Source organism: Mobula hypostoma, chromosome 26 (genome assembly GCF_963921235.1).
Source record: "Mobula hypostoma chromosome 26, sMobHyp1.1, whole genome shotgun sequence".
Lineage (NCBI taxonomy): Eukaryota > Metazoa > Chordata > Chondrichthyes > Myliobatiformes > Myliobatidae > Mobula > Mobula hypostoma.
The window spans coordinates 11105318-11125714 of record NC_086122.1 but is presented as its reverse complement, the minus strand read 5'-3'; the positions used below and the strand labels follow the sequence as shown (position 1 = coordinate 11125714).

Genomic DNA, 20397 nt, shown 5'->3' with positions numbered 1-20397 from the left:
CAGTGTCGAGGTATGCAGAAATGAGTTCGGTGGGGCAGGAGCAAGCTGAGACAATAGGTCGGCCAGGACAGGCAGGTTTGTGGAGATTTGTGGGTATTAACAATGTTAGAATTCTCCAATTTCAGAGAAAATGCTCTTTTTTTCTCTTCTCCTGAGATATCCTGTTCCTCTTAGCACCACCATTATCTGTTTCTCCCCATCTCCATCCACTCCAACTCTTTCACCCGCACACCCTTTTCCTGCTGTTTCCATCTGCCTTCTGCACCTCCCAAATTTGCTCCATCTTTCTTTCCTATCAGATTCCACCTCCTGTGGCTCTTTGTCGCCTTTACCTATCACCTCCTAGCCACTGTGGCTAATTCTACTTTTCTGTCCTCCATGTACTGTCCTCTACATCATCTGTCAGCTCTTGTTCCATCCTTTCCCCTCACCTCTTTAATACCATTATCTCCCCTGTATCTATCAGTCCGGATGAAGAGTCTCCAGCCGAAATGCTGAATGTCTATTTCCCTCCTGCCCCGCTGTGCTCCTCCAGCATTTTGTGTGTTGTTCCAGTTTCCAGCATCTGCATTCCCTTGAAGTTCTGTGGATTCTGTATTGATTAGGCTTGGTGATTCATACTCAAAATCAATAAGGTTTATCTGGGAAACTTAAGGAACTGGGAGATAAACTTCCTATTTTTTCTGATGCAGCCCTACTAGGCAAGTCAGGAAAATGTATAAAGTGCCTTGGTTTACATGAATGAGAATTTCAGGAACAGTTATAAAATGTTTCCTGGGATTAACATGTTCATGTATTGACAAATTTTACAACTATTCCATCAACTGTGAATGCAGTGATAGTGGGTATTGAAGAAACTGCAGAGCAGCAGGAAGGTTTGACAATATCAGGAAAGCAGATCACATCAGGTAAAGTCTTTAACACTGAACCTGTCGGGATCTTCATTCAAAAGAAATGGTAGACAAAATGCAGACACTGAAAGTGGGTTTTTTTTTGCCAAGAAACAGAATACAACACCTCACATCATACAAACAACCTTTTTGGACAAGGCAAGAGACATTGAGGACTTCTTGTATTCAGACAATAAACACATAATTTCAATTCAGAAACTTCTGATTAAAATCCTATTTGAGATCCAAGGGCAAAAAGACAGACTGATGTTACACTGGAGGATCAAGGAAGTGTTGCAGTGTAGTCAAAAATTTATCAAGGCTCTCTATGCCATCTTGGCTGGACAGATAAAAACGGAACAGCATTATTTTGAACAAGTACAGAGGAGTGCTTTCTGGTGTCCAGGCAAATAATTACCTCATGAAGAGCACTACAAAAACAGATAATCTAGCCATTATTGCAATGTATTTGTAGGTGTTTGCCATGTACAAATGGTCACTGTTGTAATACAGACAATGAGTTGAAATTATTTCATTGACTGAAGTATGTCAAGTGACCCCTGAGGTCGAGAAAGGCACTATAAATGTAAATCTATCTTTATGATTGATTGCCTCTCAATGTCCCGCGATTTGGAGGTCTCTTTCTGTCCTTCATTACTTGTGAACTAGCAATGTCAGTAAACAGCAGCTCTGGTTTGTTCTTTCAAATTGCACAAGACCTAAACAAGACAGTCTGTATTATTGGACTATAATTTGCATTACTGTTGGCTTCAGATCCATGGGTATCTGCAAAGGTAGCTTAGATAATAGTATGGTTTTCCAACATCTGGTAGCAATGTTCATTTTGAAGAATGTTGTGAAAAGTTAGAGGGTATAATAAGAATGCCAGCCAATTAAATGTACCCCGCTCCAAATGAATGAATTGGAGTGTTCCTTCATTATTTCAAAACACTTACAATTTAATATCACTGACCAGGTTTCTACCTAAGTAATTTATCATCATTCATAATTTAGAAACAAAATCCAAAAGTAGAATAAAGAATGAGCTCATTAATTGCTCAAAGCTATTCAAAATCTCTTATTCATTAATCAGTTTAAACTAATACACCAGACTGAGAGTTTAAAGCACAGAACATAGCAGCAGATGGCCTATGAAGGGCAATAGGTACAATAGCTGGCAAAGACAGTCCATCAGAGGCTGGGGTTAAAATACTATCATGTGATCGTGCACAGAATTTACAAGCTAAGTGAAACAATCTGGGTACCAATCAACATATATGTGTAAAAGACACAGAACATATGAAATAAAAGGAGAAGGCCCTCTTAGCTTGCGCTCGGCAGAGGATGGTGCTCAGTGCTTGGTGTCGGAGGGCTGGCCGGAGGCTCGAAGTTTTCGGATGGACTCAGAGTTGGCTGTGGTCGGGTGCTTCCAGGGTGCTGCATTGGCAAGTTTGCGGCGCTGGAGGTTCATGGCAGGGAGAGTTTTTCTTCCTTCTACCGTCTGTGTGAGATGATGGGGCTATCGGGAGTTTGAGACTTTTTCTTACCGTGCCCATGGTCTGTTCTTTATCAAATTACGGTATTGCTTTGCACTGTTGTAACTATATGTTATAATGATGTGGTTTTTGTCAGTTTTAGTCTAGGTCTGTCTTGTGTTTCTGTGATATCATACTGGAGGAATATTGTATCATTTCTTAATGCATGCATTACTAATAATAGGCATCCGTTAGTCTCATGAGACCATGGATTTGCGCCTTGAAAGGTTTCCAGGGCGCAGATCTGGGCAAGGTTGTATGGAAGACCAGCAGCTGCCCATGCTGAAAGTCTCCCTCTCCACACCACCGATGTTGTCCAAGGGAAGGGTATTAGGACCCATACAGCTTGGCACCGGTGTCGTCGCAGAGCAATGTGTGGTTAAGCGCCTTGCTCAAGGACACACACGCTGCCTCAGCCAAGGCTCGAACTAGCAACCTTCAAATCACTAGATGAGTGCCTTAACCACTTGGCCACGCGCCAACACAAACTAAATGGCAATACTAAATGACAATAAATGAGGACTGAGTGTCCTCATAATCTAAAAATGATTCAGTAGAATCCTCACTGATCCTGCATCTCAAGTGCACTTTCCTGCCTGATCTCCGTACCCCTGATTGGCTTCGTGTCCAAGAAACAGTCTCAGCTGGAGCATTCACAACCCTCTGACTGAGAGGGTTACAACAATTTATAAACCTCTGCACGAAGGAGCTTCTTCTCACCTCAGCCCTAAATAACCAAGCTGTTTTCTTGAGACAAACTCCGGATTCTTCAAACGAAGCGAAACACAATGGAAAGCACCCTTACAGAACTGCTTGGGGAATTTATATTTTTAAACCAACAGAAAACACTTAGTAATGCATTTTTTTCTCAACTGTGAACTCATGATTGTTTGAATGACATTTTCTCAAAAGATAGATCTGGCTTTTTTTTAGTGGCGTTAAAGTGGAGTTTAAGATATAGAGTTAAAAAGTTATCTGCAGTAGCAACACTGGCATTTGGTATTACAGGCACAACACTCACAAGAGAAATATAAATTAAACAGAGATTACACAAAATTATGCAAAACGGAGCACAATTAGAACCAATGGCGACAAAGTCCATTGAAGTGGTCATAGTTTTGCTATACTGAGGTAGTGATTGGGGTTTTACAGAATAGTTTGAGAGTTGGATCGTTGAAGGGAAGTCACCATTTTCGAAACTGCTGGTGTGGAACCTCAGGATTGTGATTAGGGACATGTATTTTGTCAAGAACTCTATTTAAGAATTGTGAGTAAAGAGCAGGCTAAGCTATTCCTTTCATTTCTAAGGTTTAGGGCATTGTTAATATTTTTTGTCCATTCCTAGTTGTATTTTTAGAAGTTGACAGGGAGCTGCCTTTTTAAACTGTGCAGTCCTTCTAGTGAAGATGTTCCTACACACCTGCTGGGGAGGGAATTCCAGGATTGGGATTCAGCAACAGTCAATGGATGACAATATATTCTAAGTCAGGATAGTAGGTAGCTTAGGGGGGATTCTGTATATGGTGATGTTCCCAATGTGCCCACTGTCCAAGATCATCTATGAGATTGAGTTCAGGGGTTTGGGAGGTAGTTTTTGGGGTAGCTTACCAGAGTAACTACACTACATTCTGTAAACGACATACTGCAGCCATGATGCTTCAGTGGAGGAGGGGAAGAATAGGGTGGTTGAGTGCACATCAAAGGGATTGCTTTGTCCCGAATGGTGCCAAGGCTCCATAAGTGTTCCTGGAATTGAACACATTAAGGCAAGTTGGAAGTATTCTATCGTACTCCTGACCCATGTCTTACGGATAGGAAAAGACCTCAGGGTTAGGAGCTGTTTCACTTTTTAGCAGGATATCCGGCCTCTGAACTGCTTTTTTTATTAAGTGCAATCGTGAACAATAGCCAGATCAGAAATGCTGATCAAGTCAACTAGTTCCCAAAGAGAACTCTGACAGGCCAATCAAATGGTTCACCGCTGCTCAGCAATAGAACACAAAAAAATCATACGTACAATTAAGAAACATTAAAAAATAGTAGAAATACTGGAGTCGTGATGATCATGATGAAGTCTTTTGCAGTCACAGTATTTATGTGGTTGGCCTGTGTGAGTGTTTGCTCAGAGATGGTGATGATAAGGACTCAGAGTTTGTCAGGGAGAGTTAATCAGACTCTCCCATTGTTACTGCAATTGATTGTGTAGTTTAGTTTGACAGTACAACTTTGAGGAACTGAGCAGGTTTCAATGAATGCAATCATTGATTTTGGCATCTTTCATATGTGGTATTTTTTGCTTTGTATTATCAAAACTGGATAATTGCAACAAAGGCTCCAGCAATTTACCACGCTGCAAAATGCACAATCTGCCTTAACCACTTGACATGAGGAAGAAAGACTTCACAATTTCCTTAATGCCATCTACCGAAGACTGACAATGTATTGCGAATAGTTTGTACTTACTGTGCTTTCATCTGAGGAACAGAGGTCTAGTTGAGAGCTCCTAATGCTTGTGAATGTCTCTTCAATTTCAATGACTAGCAAAAATACAGACAAATGCTGACAAAATGGACAGGGGAATGGTTCTAAATATCTGAGCCTTCAGTAGCAGTGCAATCTTCTGCACTCTCCCCATTTCTCACTCTAGGAGTGGTGTGAGGAATGAACTAAATGAAAATAAGGAGATTCCCTTGATTGAAATTGAAAGAGTCAAGGGTTATTATCCTCAGAAACTATAACAATCTTACTGGGATGAATAGATACTCTGCACCCATATCAGAGTTTAAAATACATTGTGCTTTAATCAAAGTTAAGTCAAAGTAAATTTATTATCAAAGGACACATATGTCACCACATATTACCTCGAGATTCATTTTCTTGCAGGCATTTACAGGAAAATAGATAATACAATAGAATATATGAAGATCTATGCATAACTAAAAAACAACATGCAAACAAAGAAAAAATTTACAAATTAAATAAAGTACTGAGAACATGATTTATGGAGTCCTTGAACGTGAGTCTATAGGTTGTGGCATCGGTTTGGAGTTGTAGTGAGTGAAGTTATCCCTGCCGGTTTAGGAGCCTCATGGTTCTAGGATAATAACTGTTCCTGAAACTGGTGGTGGGAGACATAAGGCTTTTGTACTTCCTGCCCAATGGCAAGGGGTGAATGCTGCTTTCTTGTGACAGCACTCCTTGTAAATGTGCTCAATGGTGCAGATGGCTTTGCCTGTGATGAACTGGAACTGTATCCACCACTTTCTGGAGACTTTTCTATTCCTGGGCATTGGTGTTTCCATACCAGTCTATGGTGCAACCAGTCAGGATACCCTCCACTGTGCATCTATAGAGGTCTGCCTAAGTTCTAAGTGATAACTGAATCTACGCAAAGTAGAGACACTGTTGTTGCACACTTTGTGAATGTGCTTATGTGCTGGTCCCCAGACAGATCCTCTGACATATAACACCAAGGAATTCAAAGCTACTGATCTTCTTGATTGTACACTCAGTGGCCACTATTTTAGGTAATTCCTGAACCTAATAAAATGGCCACTAAGTGTAAAACAAGTCCAAATAACAACACTTTGCGCTTCGTACTAAAGAATATTTTAAGTGAACTCACTTTGTTTTACAAATTAGTTTTTGGAGACTAGAAGGCATTTGCAACAAAATATTTGCTTACTGCTTGCAAGAACTATTGATCTTTTTTAATTTCTAGTTCAGTTACAAAGTAAATTAAACTCTTAACAGAAAAGTTGTTCTCAACATTAGGTCATAACTGATTCCTCCAGCACATTTCAGGGCTAACACAAAACTTGCAGAATAACACAGATGGCAATAGTGAGTTTCAACAAATGCTCAACTCAAGCTGGTATTCAGTTCAACATCTGTATCCTTGGGGCACAGAAGGATAAGGATTGTTTATGATAGAAATGTAGAGACAGATTTCACAATCTAATGACTCCCTTAAAGTTGAGGATTTTTGAAACTGAGAGGTTCCGGTCAAGTTACTCAACAGCATTTCAATGCCAGTATTGTATCTGTTGAAGGACACTACAGACTATATGCAGTTCTGCATACAGCCGACACCAAGTGTTTGAATAACTCAATTAATCAAAAACAGCAGAAGAAAGTGAACTACAGTCTCCCAATTCAGCCTGTGGAAATATGGTTTCATACACTATATAAATGGAGTAAATTATCTTATAAAGACACAGACTTAAGCCTTACGAACTAAAACCTACTTTGCTGCATAGAACAAAGGGGAAGGTTCCCAAAACATTAAGCAGGGGTGAACTTCACAATTTTTAGAGCATCATGCTTAATTCTCCACTATATTGATTGGTGAAAGATTCAATTACTCATAGTCCAGAAGAAACTGGAAAAACAATTTGATAACATTACTGCAACTGCTCTATTTGAAAGATCAATGGTTCTGAAATAGATTGTGATCTGGTATGAGTTTTGCATTGCCTGTAATCAGTAAATATTGAAGAAAACCAGTTGGGAGCATTTGAGCAGACACACTGGAGCAACAGCATCAAATACCACTGCTGAAATCCCTATTTTCTGACTTAACTGAGGTTGTGTGAATTTATATTCATTATACTCAAAAAAAATCTGTCATTAAATTGAGCAAAGTTTTCCATATCATTCAAAGATCCAAATGCAACTTATGGGATATCAGAGTGCCTTTGGCCATCTGAGGAAAAGGAAACTTGAAAGCTGGTAAACCTGGCAAGACTCTTGATCTGCCAGGTAGCGGTGATTTCTGCCTTCCTATGTTCTTCTGATGTACCTACAACAGGCATTTCAAAGCACTATTTCCACAAAGTACTCAAATTCCACTGGAAGGATAAGGAACCAGTGTCAATATTCTCGCCCAGGCCAGAATTTTCAACGTTGAGGCCTTGAAAACGCTCTGTCAGTACTGTTGAGTAGGGACTGTTGCTTACACAACCAATATTAGTCTATTATTACTGTATATACTGTTTATTCTGTGAGCACACATGTACGGAGTTTCACTACACCCTCGTGTATATGATAAACTAGTCTGAATCTGAATCAACCTCATCCTTCCTCAATAGAAGCATCAGTGGTACCAAAATTCGCCTTGTCACTCACCTTGGAGTCGATAGTACTGCAAGAGAAGTAAGTCACCTCAGAGTGAATACTGAAGAAGAAGTCAGCCTCCAGAGAACCAATAGGAAAACTGAGTAGTGTATGGAATTGCGGAATACTCAGCTCCTCAAGGGGCTTTCATAGAGATAGGCACCCACAGCACCTTGGAATGTGCTGACTCGAGTTAACATTTAAATATTAGGATACAGTCATCAGAGTAACATTCTTCCTAGGGTCTGAAGATCATGGGTTTAATCCTTAGTACGCAGGTGAGTTGGTACTCCGGACCAAAATTTCAGTATCGTGCAGAAAATGCACTGTCTGAAGAGCCAACTTCTTAATTGGAGGAACCAACTTCCATTCATTGGAGGATGCAAAAATCCTGTGACTTTATTTCTAAGGACAGGAAAGTTGTGACCAGTGTCATGTTCAACATTTACAAGAGAAAATCTGCAGACACTGGAAATCCAAGCAACACACACAAAATGCTGGAGTAACTTAACAGGCCAGGCAGTGTCTATAGAGAAGGGTACAGTCGATGTTTTGGGCCAAGACCCTTCAGAAGTTCTGGAGAAGAAAAGAACAACATTTATCCAAACAACGTTAGTTAAAGCCTAAAAGAAGTGGCCTTTCATTTATTTCAATTGCATCCTGCTTTACACTTACTAGAAGTCAAAGCTGCGTAATTGACCTGAAAGCACTGAGATATCCATGACTGTAAGAGACACAGTAGTTTGTTCTAGTTTGTTCTTTCATCTCTGCAGTTGCAACAGTCTGCCCTGGAAACACCAAACCCATCATACAAAAGAATTACACGTTATCAAAAATACACAAAAGATGGAGATTAAGTATTCTGCATGGCCAAAAATAGCATCAAAGCAGAATGACTTCCAATTCATAAAGAGTTAGATATTACAGTTTGTGAAAACTGCAAATGTATATATTCCCATGGGTACAAAATAGTAGGCTGGCAGTTTGAAATTTTAATTTGCATTCTTTGAATTCACCAGGATCATGCACAGTAGGAATTTTACCCTGAATGTCTGTGACCTTGAGAAGTGTACAGTCAGAGGTGTATCCACTGAGTATCAAACCCCAGTCTGCCACATTCATCCATCCCAAAGATTGTACAGACCAGACAAGCTACTACGGTAAAGGAGTGGGGTGCCAGTTAATTAAAATGATAAATTCTCACTGATATTCAGTTGTAAAACTTGCATCACGTCGTGCCTTTTCACAGGATTAGGATACCCAAGTTCCTCACTTATAAATTAGGGAAGGACACTGAGTTGCGAAGGCAACCTTACTCAGAGTAAATGTGCTGCTTATCTGGGTTTGGTATCCTGGGTGAAAAAAGAACGATACCTAGAACACCCAGAAAAGCTCTGACTCTTGCGTATTTAATATTTCTGTAATATTTGAGTAATATTGTTTGACTGAGCATTCTTTGTTTGTTTACATAATTTGTTACGGTTATAAGAATGACATGTGTTATTATGCCACCAGGTCACATATGAGCACCTCACTAAAGTAAAATGAACTAAGTGCACAAATATCTCCCGGCTCTTCCTGTTTTTCTTTCAATTAGTTTCCTGAGTTATAAAACATAGCAGTAATGATGAGGTAGTTTTAAAATGAACCTGAGATGACTACCTACCTGCTGAAGTGCAGCACGATTTTTCTTCAGGAAGGGGTGAGAGACCATCAAGTTAAAAAAAAGTACTGCACATGTTTCTTCGAAAGGGAAGAAAGACAGTTGAGATAAAAAAAGCAGAAAACAAACTAAGTTCACAGGTTAATAAACAGTGAGTATCAGGTGATAATAATAAATTTAAGAAAACACTGGCAACATCAGAGAGATAGATGTTATTGATTGCAAACAGATAACTGGATGATGGACACTGAACAAATTGAGCAGTATTTTGAAGCAAATTAAGTAGCCAATGCAAAACAAGTGTCAATATTACTGAGTGCAGTTGGTGGAAAAACATACAGTTTGCATAGAAAATTAACTGCACCAACCAAGCAAGCAGAAATGAGCTTTTCTGATATCATGAAAGTAATACAGGAACAATTAGAACAAAAATCATTGTTGATTGCTGAATGTTTTAGATTTCATAAGCAGAATCAAAAGAAAAGGGAGTCCATTTCAACATATGTGGCTAAATTGAAGAGATTGCTTGAGCATTGTCAGTTCAGTAATGGACCTAATGATGCATTGAGAGATTGTTTAGTTGTGGAATCTTACAAGAAAGCATTCAAAAATGGATCCCAACTGAAGCACAATTCACATTTAAAAAAGCAGTTGAAATTGCTGTATCAATGGAAACAGCAGCCAGAAGCGCAGTCAGGAATGAAAGGCAAAAACAAAATTGCAACATCTAAACAGAAACTTTCCTGGCTTGTATGGGAAAGAGTTTACTCTTGTTACTGATCATCATCCACTAGTGTCTATTTTCAATCTACAGAAGGGTGTTCTATTAAAAGCAACAATATGAACGTAGAAATGGGCTCTGTTTCTTGGAGGACACAATTACAAGATCAAGTTCAAGAGGACAACTAATCATGGAAAAGCTGATTGATTGTCCCATTTACCTTTGGAAAGGGATGTACCGGAAAAAATTACAAAACAAAGACCCTCTTCTTGATGTATTCTCCTTAAACCAAATCAAAAGTCTCCCTCTTACGGCAGAGATGATCCAAAGGGAAACCAGAAAAGATCCCATACTGTCTCAAGTCTACATGGTCACCCAAAATAGCTGGAATGTTCAATAGAAACTCCAGTTCAACCATTTTTAGCATACTCAGATGAACTTGCCTTTGACAGGGGTTGCCTTATGTGTAGATTGAGAGCTGTTGTACCATCCAAACTGACAGCTAAAGTATTGGAGGAGCTACATGCTGGTAGTGTAGGAGTGGTCTGAATGAAAGGATTGGCTTGAAGTTTGTCTGATTAATTGGGATAGATCTGCAGATCGAGCAGGTTGCCATGCACTGTTTGAGATTCCTGCAAGTCTAGAAGATGCCAAGAGCATCTCCAACCCTGGGAATGGCCTGCATTGCCCTGGCAGAGGATTCACGTAGATTTTGCTGGACCATTCATGGGCACAAATTTCTTAGTAGTGGTGGATGCAGCTAAAGTGGCCAGAAGTGTTCCCAATACCCTCCACTATAGCCTTGCACACTGTTGAAGTGTTGAGAAAACTCTTCTTAAGAAGCAGTTTTCCAGAACAATTAGTTAGTGACAATGGATGATAGTTTGTTGCAGAACAGTTTCAGTCATCCCTGAAAATGCATGGCTTAAACATATTATATCAGCACTGTACCATCCAGCTATGAATGGCTTGTTGGAAATGTTTGTCCAGAGTCAAAGCAACATACTGCGAGCAACATCAGCGAAACACACAACATTAACACTGAATCAGAACCTCGCCAATTTCTTCCTTGCATATCACAATGCGGCACTCTCCGTAACCACCAACTCACCAGCTATGCCGTTCCTGTGTTGCCCCTCTCGGGCAAATGATCTGCTCAAACCCAATCTCAGAAGGAGTTTTCCAGACAAACAGCTGAGAGAAACTGAGGACTCCTCAAGTAAGGAGTTTCAATGTTTCACTCCTGACAGTCCTCGCAAGGGACCAAGAGGTGATCAAAATTGGGTACCAGAAAGATTAAAGTCTGAACTGAACCACTCTCCTACACAGTGGAGATTGCGTTTGATGTCATCTGGAGATGACACAAGGATCAGATGAGGAGAGAAGTGTCAATTGTTGGAGAATAAAGACATCCAGAGCTGTCAGAACCACCTCCTGCAGTCTTAGAGTCAGCTCCTACAACCACCACGGACGAGGTCCCAGAACCTCAAATTGTTTCACGGTCACAAGTCTCACCTGTCAAGCAGAGTGACCCCATCCCTCTCCTTGCCAGCAAAGGCACTATATATAATATATAATAATATATAATATTTTACACACACACACACACACACACACACACACACACACACACACACACACATACATATATACAAACGTACATACATACACAAACATACATATGTGTGTATGTGTGTGTGCCTGTGTGAGTAATTGGTTATATATTTGAGTTGAGATACATTCTATATTGAGTTGGAATTTATAGCTAAGAAGGAAGGAATGTTGTGTATTTAATTTTACAATAATATATGAGTAATCTTGTAAATATATTGCTTGAATGGCATTCCTCATTTGCTTACATAATTCATTATGGTCATATGTAGGAAGTATGTAAATAGCATGTGTCATTATTATAGGCATCCGTTAGTCTCATGAGACCATGGATTTGCGCCTTGGAAAGTTTCCAGGGTGCAGGCCTGGGCAGGGTTGTATGGAAGACCAGCAGTTGCCCATGCTGCAAGTCTCCCCTCTCCACGCCACCGATTTTGTCCAAGGGAAGGGTATTAGGACCCATACAGTTTGGCACCGGATATTTCATATATGCATACCTCACTGAAGTAAAATGAATTATGTACACGAGTATCGCCCTCCTCCTGTGTTTTTCTTTCAATTTGTTTCTGAAGTTACAAAACATATCATCTCTGAGTGAACAAAGGCTGTGCACATAAATTCTGGCTTGGAACACAAGAACGAAACTGGTGAGAACAAGATGCAACCCATTTTCTACATATCCATTACCTCTTCAAAGAACATGTGACGATCCCAGAGATTATGACACCAAAGTGGCCTGCAGTGCATTAATCTGATGAATTTTCCAGTGTCTATTCCATTAGTCCTAGCCAAACTGCTTTTGACCACTTTGTTCAAACATTTCGGCAGTAAAAGTTTTTGGTTAATAGAGTCACAAGGACATAAACACAGAAACAGGTCCTTTGGCCCAGCTCATCCATGCCATGAAGGTGCCTTCTTGAGCTAGTTTGGTTTGCCTGCATTTGGCCAATATCCTTCTAAAACTTTCCCATCCACGTGCCTGTCCAAACGTCCTTTAAATGTTGTAATTGCACCCACCTCTATTACCGCCTCTGGTAGCCTGTTCTCCGTAAACCCACCAACTTCTGGGAAATAAAACTGACTTTCAAGTTCCTTTACATCATTCACCTCGAAGCATAAATCTATGCCCTCCAGGTTTAGCCTCCCCTTCTTCAGAGAAAAGACTTGCTACCATCCATATTATCCTTGCTCTTTGTCATTTTCTATATAAGTTCACCCCATCAGCTTCCTTTGCTTCAGGGGAAAAAGAGTCCCAGCCTATCCAATCTCTCCTTAAAATAGCTAAATAAGATGTTAAGAGATTCCAGTTTAGCATTTTCCACAGAGGTAACATCAAAAAGGGTTCACTGTTCATTCATTTACAGTTTCTGCTTTTTTTTTAGAATTTGATTTTGTGTGCATTGGTTCCTAGTGGTGAATAATGAATATATGTTTATGTATTTCCTTTGATTCAATAGGCTGGGGATATAGAATATCATAGTTGTATTCTTTGAATTCACCTGGAAGCACACTGGAGCAATAACAGAAAGGAAAAATAACAACAATGCTGTTTTCTCCAACACTCCCCAGTGTGTAATTAATGATGATATTGGGACGAGTTAGCTGTAACATCTCTTTTTGATATGCTGCTTACTGCTTGAGAAGCAGACAAAGACAAATCTAACTCCCATACGGAGTGGGGAGGTATAATGGTACCTCACTGACTGAAGACCATATCAGACCACTGAGGGGGAAAAACACTCTCATTTGCCTACCTTACTGTTTGTACAATTAGTGGGGTGCCTTATCCATTGCCTAATCCTTGAGCAAATAGCAACAGGAAGCAGTTTCTGACAAAGGATCCAGAAGCAATTCATTAACTGCTTACCTTTCCACAGATGTTCGGACCTGCTCTATGTTCACAGCATTTTCTGCTTTTACCTCGCATTTCAGGTGTCTGCGGATTTTTTGTTTTTCTTCTATGGGAGAATACTGAAACTGACCTCACTGAGTAGCGACCAGCCTGCAAAATATTGTACTTTAACAGGTCTGCAGAGACCCACAGAGTCTGAATAATGAAATTCATGAGAGAATCTGGCCCTCCACATTCACAACATTATCTATCAATAGGCCTCTGCAGCTTTGACGTAAATGAGAATCCATATAGGGATTGAGTTGATGGTGCATATCCTCCAGTTTTCAATGGTGATCCAACAGAAGGAATACTTGGAATGACCCAAGGAAGAAGCTCACAACTGATCGCACAGAACTGTCTCCAGTCTCAGACCCACCCCGACACAGTGAAAATGGCAACATGTGAATCCCACGGAAGCAAATGCCACCTTCTCAACCAGTGGAAAGTTAAACCTTCTCTCACGTACACCTGTGGACTAGAAAGCAGGAAGCGAACTACATTATAGCTACACGAAGTACAACTCCGTCAGTCTTTGCTAGCTTATCACGTAACCTCTAAAGCCAGCATACTTTGATGTTTTGAACTTAAGTGGCCAGCAGAATGAGACTATGATGGTCTCAAATACATTGGAGACTCAAATACAAGGTGAGGACCAACAGGTTTATGTTCCAAATTTGTTACATTTCTACTGTCAAGGACGACAAAAGCAGCATTGCTACATCAGCATCTCTTCTGTGTTCCTTGCCACTCAAGCAGGGTTGTGTGTTCAACATTCTAAGAGCTTCAGTCCCATAAGACAATGTTCCACCAGAGCAGACTTAGGCAGCTGGAAACGCACAATAAACACAGCTTTAACTGTATTCGAATCCAGCATTAAAACAGATCTAGCAGTGTTACCACAAATCCTAGTTGGACAGGTTTAGTTGCTAAATTTCTACGTTATTAGTTCAAAGCTTGCATGCTCTGAGATGGTCACCATGACAGACACCAGTGGAGCTTACCTTCACACCTGCCAGCTTTCTCCTGATACCCAGCACTGCAAGTACATTTCCCAATCGGTACCAGCCAGTCGCCTTCTGCACTGCAGTGCATCCTCGGAGGGTTATCCATTTCCGCTTCGGAGTCATTGATACATGATCCTCGCACCTCAACCAGGGTCGAAAAGGCAGCTTCTGCCACAGTGTCTGGGAAGACGGCCAAACTTTGCACTGTGGAGAGACAGGTTTTGTAATAGACCCTCACTGAAACGAGGGCCACACAAGCTCCCACGTCCTGGAACCCGAGATGAAATCCTTTCCTAACAAGGTGCTCTATCTCTCGAACTTCAGTATTAAGTTTCATTTTGCGTTCGCCGAGGTCTCCTTGTGTGAAGCTCTCATCTGCGGCTATGGTGTCAATTTTCACATACTTGGTCTCCATAATGTTTCTGCCAATGTCCTTGTCTGACTCAATATAGTAGAGATTGAATGTCTCTTTGCATGTCCCAACCACGCCTGGGATGCTGTTGCAGTCTCTCAAAGTGAACTTCAGTTCAATGAAGATCCTCTGTCCGTTCCGCCGTGTAATCCATCCCGTCTGAAGCCAGTTGTTTTGATTGGAAGACATGACGTTACAGACTTGATAAGTGCGAATTGGTTTATAATTTTCATCTACTCCACTGATCTCTTCCCACTGAGGAGAGAAGACAAACAAAAAATTCTCATGAAACAAGACAATCAACAGTTTGAAGACACAAGAGGCTGCAGGTCAAAGTTTAAAGTTCAAAGTCGATTTATTATCAAAGTACGCAAATCTCACCATAAACTACTTGAGATTCATTTACTTGCAGGAAATAAATACAATAGAATCAATAAAAAAAACTATACACAAAGAAAGGCTGACAAGCAACCAGATGCTAGAATCTGCAGCAGGAAACGAGCTGTTGAAGGAACTCAGCTGGTTGAGGAGCAAGTACGGAAAGACATGGACAGTTGACACGACCAATCAGCATCCTTCACCCAGATGGAAGAGGTAGAGGGGAAATAGCCAGTATAAGGCGGTAAGGGGGAGAGGTGGAACAAATGGATAGATGATTGGCAGAAGGTAAAGACGGGAATAAAAGGGGCCTTGTCGGGTTGACTGCTGGTGACTAATTGTGTTCCAAAAGGATCAGTGCTGGGTCCACTACTTTTCATGTTGTATAAAGTCATGGAGTTTTCAAAAGCTGCAGCACAGAAACAAGCCTGTTGGCCCATCTAGTCTGTGCTAAACCATTAACTTGCCTAGTACCATCAACCTGCACCTGGACCATAGTCCTCCATATCCCTCCCATCCACGTACCATTCAAATTTCTCTTGAAATTGAACCCTCATCCACCACATTACACACTCTTACCACCCTCTGAGTGAAGAAGTTCCGTCTCATGTTTCCCCTTATACATTTCACCTTTCACCATTAAACCATGACCTCTACTTGTAGTCTCACCCTATCTCAATGGAAAAGGCCTGCTTGTACTTACCCTATCCATACCACTAATAATTTTGTATACCTCCATCAAAATTCCCCTCAATCTTCTATGTTTGAGGGAATTAAGCCCTTAGCAGTTCAATCTTTTCTTATAACTCAGGTTCTCAAGTCCTGCTACATCCTTGTAAATTTCATCTAAACTTCTTCAATTTTATTTACATATTTCATGTAGGTAAGTCACTAAAACGGTACACAATGCTCCAAATTAGGACTCACCAACATCTCATACAATTTCAACAATACATCCCAAATCCTGCATTCATTTCCTTGATACATGAAGGCTAATGTGCCAAAGGATTTCTTTACACCCCTATCTACCTGTGACACCACTTTCAAGAAATTATGGATCTGTATTCCTAGATCCCTCTGCTCTACTCCGCTCCTTAGTGTCCTGTCATTCACCAAGCAAGCCCTACTCTAGCTGGTCCTTCCAAAGTGCAACATTTCACAATTGTCTACATTAAATTCCATCTGTCATTTTTCAGCCCATTTCCCCAGCTGGTTCAAATCCCACAGCAAGCTTTGATCATCTTTCTTCTACAAATCCCATTCTTAGTCTTATCTACAAATTTACCGGTCGTTTTCCACATTATAATCCAGATCGTTGACATAGCTGTCAAACAACAACGGCCCTGCACCAGTCCCTGCGGAACACCACTAGTCACAGGCGTTGAGCCAGAGAGGTAAACATCTACTACCACTCTCTGGCAACTCCTGCACTGCCAAAGCCTAATCCAATTTACTACCTCATCTTGACAGCCAGGAGGTTGAAACTTCTCAAGCAACTTCCCATGCGAGACCTTATAAAAGGCCTTGCTAAGGTCCATGTAGACAACAACCACTGCCTTGCCTTCATCAACTTTCCTGGTAACTTTCTCAAAAACTCTATAAGATTGGGTAGGTACAGCCTACCCATGCACAAAGCGACATCGACTATCCCTAATCAGACCTTGTCTCTCCAATAACTTATATATCCCGTCCTAAAGAATACCTTCTAATAATTTTCCCACTACTGACGTCAGTCTGATCAGCCTATAATTTGCTGATTTATTCCTAGAGTCTTTCTTAAACAATGGAACAACATTACCTATCCTCCAATCCTCCAGCATCTCAGCCATAGTGAAGGGTGTTTTGAATATCTTTGCTTGGGCCCTTGCTATTTCTGCACTAGTCTCACACAGGGTCCAAGGGAACATCTTGTGAGACCCTGGCGATTTATCCACCCTAATTTGCCTCAGAACTGCAAGCACCTCCTTCTCTGTAATCTGTATCGGTCCCTGTTGCTTTGCCTCACTTCTATAGACTCCGTGTCCATGGCCCGAGTAAATATAGATGCAAAAATCCATTTAGGATCGCTTTTTGGCTCGACACACAATTTACCATTTTGAACTTCCAGAGGACCAATTTTGTCCTCTGGTATCCATTTGGTGTTAATATACCTGTAGACGCCCTTCGGATTCTCCTTCACCTTGTCTGCTGGAACAACCTGATGCCTTGTTTTATCCCTTCTGATTTCCTTCTATGTTTTCTTGCATTTCTTATACTTCTCAAGTAGCTCATTTGTTCCCACCTGCCATGCGTCTCCTTTCTTTAACCAGGGCCTCATATCTCTCGAAAACCAATGTTCCCTAAACCTGTTATCCTTGCCTTTTATTCTAATAGAAACATATAAGCTCTATTCCCTCAAAATTCACTTTTCAAGGCCTCACACCTTTGCCAGAAAGCAACCTCTCCCAATTCTCACATGCCAGATCATTGCTAATACCATCAAAATTGGCCTTTCTCCAATACAGAATCTCAAACCAAGGACCAGACCTATCCTTTTCCATAATTACTTTGAAACTAATGACATTATGGTCACTGGGTGGAAGTGTTGCCCTATACAAACTTCTGTCACCTGCTCAGTCTCATACCCTAATAACAGATCTAGTATCACATTCTCTCTCATTAGAACTTCTGTGTACTGATTAAGAAAACTCCCCTGGGCACATTTGACAAGTCTTTCCCATTCAGTCTTTTTATGGTATGGGAGTCCCAGTCAATACGTGGAATGTTAAAATCACCTACTATCACAACCTTATGTTTCTTACTACAGTCTGTGATCTCTAGAAATTTGCTGCTTTAAATCCCACAGTCTGTTGGGTGATCTATAATATAATTCCATTAACATGGTCTTAATTTTCTTACTTATCAGCTCTACCCATACAGCCTCATTAAATGGGCTCTCCTGTCTGTCCTTTCTGACTACGGGCGTGAAATTTTCCCTGGCTAGTAATGTCACCCTTCCCCTTTTAATCCCTGCCATTCAATCACATCTAAAACAATGGAACCCTGGAACATTGAGCTGCCTGTCCTGCCCCTCCTGCAACTACGTCTCACGAATGCCCACAATGTCATAATTCCATGTGCTGATCGATTCCCCTAGCTCATCTGATTTTCCTACAATACTCTTTGCATTAAAAGGTATATATCTTTGAACATTAGTTCTACTACGCTCAACCTTTTGATTCCTGACTTTGTATACAGCCTTTCTCCACTATCTGTCCGATGCTGTGGTTCTCATCCTCCTTCAACTGTAGTTTAAACACCCCTACGCCCTACTAACAAATCTCTCTGCTAGGATATAAGCCCTCATCCAGCTCAGGTGCAAACCAAAAGAATATGTTAATAATCTGGATGACAGAATTGATGATACGTTAGATACAAAAATAGATGGAGGGGCAGGTAGTGTTGAGGAAGCAGGGAGTCTGCAGGAGGAGTTGGACAAGTTGGGAGAGCGGGCAAAGAAATGGCAGATGGAATGCATCTTAGGGAAATATATGATGAACTTCAACAGAAGGAATGAAGATGTAAGCTATTTTCTAAACAGGGAGCAAATTCAGAAGTTAGAGTGCAAGGAGACTTAGGAGTCACAGTGCAGGATTCTCTATAGGTTAGCTTGCAGGTTGAGTTGATAGCGAGGAAGGCAAGTACAACACCGGCCTCCATTTTGTGGGGACTAGAGTATAAAAGCAATTCTGTAATGCTGAGGACTTATAAGGCATTAGTCAGACCACACAAGGAGTATTGTGAGCAGTTTTGGGCCCCTTATCTAAGAAAGGATGTGCTGGCATTGTAGAGGGTCCAGTCAGGGCTAAGGAGAATGTTCCTGGGAATGAAATTGTTAACGTATGAGGAGCATTTGATGGCTCTGGGCCCATATTCACAGGAGTTTCGAAGAATGAGAGGGTATCTCATTGAAACTTATCAAATATTAAAACAACCTAGATAGAGTGGGCATGGGACAGGTGCTTCCTACATTGGAGGAGTTTAGGACCAGAGAACCCAGGGACATCCCTTTAGCACAGAGCTGAGGAGGAATTGCTTTAGCTAAAGGGTAGTGAATCCGTGGAGCTCATCGCCGCAGACGTTATGGAGGCTGTCATTGGATATATTGAAAGCAGAGGTCGATAACTTCTTGATTAGCAAGAAGTTATAGGTTATGGGGAGTAGGGAGCGAATGGGGTTGAGAGGGGATAATAAGTCAGCAAATGGTAGAACATACTTGATGGGCTGAATGGCTTGTTTCTGCTCCTATGTCTTAAGGTCTAAGAGCTAACAAGTGATGATGGATCCAGGTGAGGATGAAGTCAGGTAGGGGCAAACAAGTGAAGATAGAGACAGAGGCTTAGAGGTGAGAGCTGTAGCTGGTAAAGGGCTGCAGATGATGCAATCTGCTAAGAAAGGAAGTTGACAATTGGAACCAAATAATGAAGGTATGGTGGGCAGCTGGGAATGGAAGGGGAGGGGGCACAGTCAAAGGATTGTGCGGGTGATGGTAAATGGAGCCGTTGTTGCAGGAAAAATAAATTAAGAAACGGGGAAATTTAGCGGGGGGAGGGGGTGGCGGCAGGAGGAAGGGTGTGTATGAGAGGGCCTGGGCAAATCAGAAGGAAGGAAAGAGGGACAGAGGCAGAGCAGGTTAATTTAAATTGGAGAATTAATTAGGTTACAGACTACCCAGGCAGTATAGAGGCGCTGTTCTTCTAGCTTGCATTTGGCCTCACACTGGAAGTAGAGGAGGCCGAGGACAGGCAGGTTAGTGTAGGAATGGGAAGGGAAATTACATTGGTTAGCAAGCTGAAGGTCCAGATTGTCATTGTAGACAGATTGCACGTGCTCAGCAAGTGCTTACCTAATCATCAGCAATTCTCCTGCCTCTTTCATCACACTTAAAGTTTTTAACAGAACATCATAGTCAAGTATTTGTGTTTTAGCTAACAAAAAAAAACATAGAGCAATGTCTGTAAAACCGTCATTTTTTAATGATAAAGCTGTGTGGAACTTTGTATAGAAACAGAAAATGTCTGAGAAACACCACAAGTCAGTCAGCATCTGCAGGAAGGGAATGAAATTTTCAGGTCAAAGACACGACGAAGAAACAGAGTTAACCAAAAATGTTAACTCTGTTTCTCTCTCCACAG

At 41.0% G+C, this 20397-nt stretch overlaps 1 protein-coding gene across 1 annotated transcript in view; it reads right to left on the bottom strand.

Annotated features, from left to right (window-relative positions):
• The window catches only part of LOC134338281 (ephrin type-A receptor 7-like), a 795126-nt gene that overhangs the window by 625965 nt on the left and 148764 nt on the right, over positions 1 to 20397 (bottom strand). Inside the window, exon 3 of the mRNA XM_063034005.1 lies at positions 14431 to 15100. Coding sequence (XP_062890075.1) covers positions 14431 to 15100 — 670 coding nt within the window. The remainder of the gene's footprint in view (positions 1 to 14430; positions 15101 to 20397) is intronic.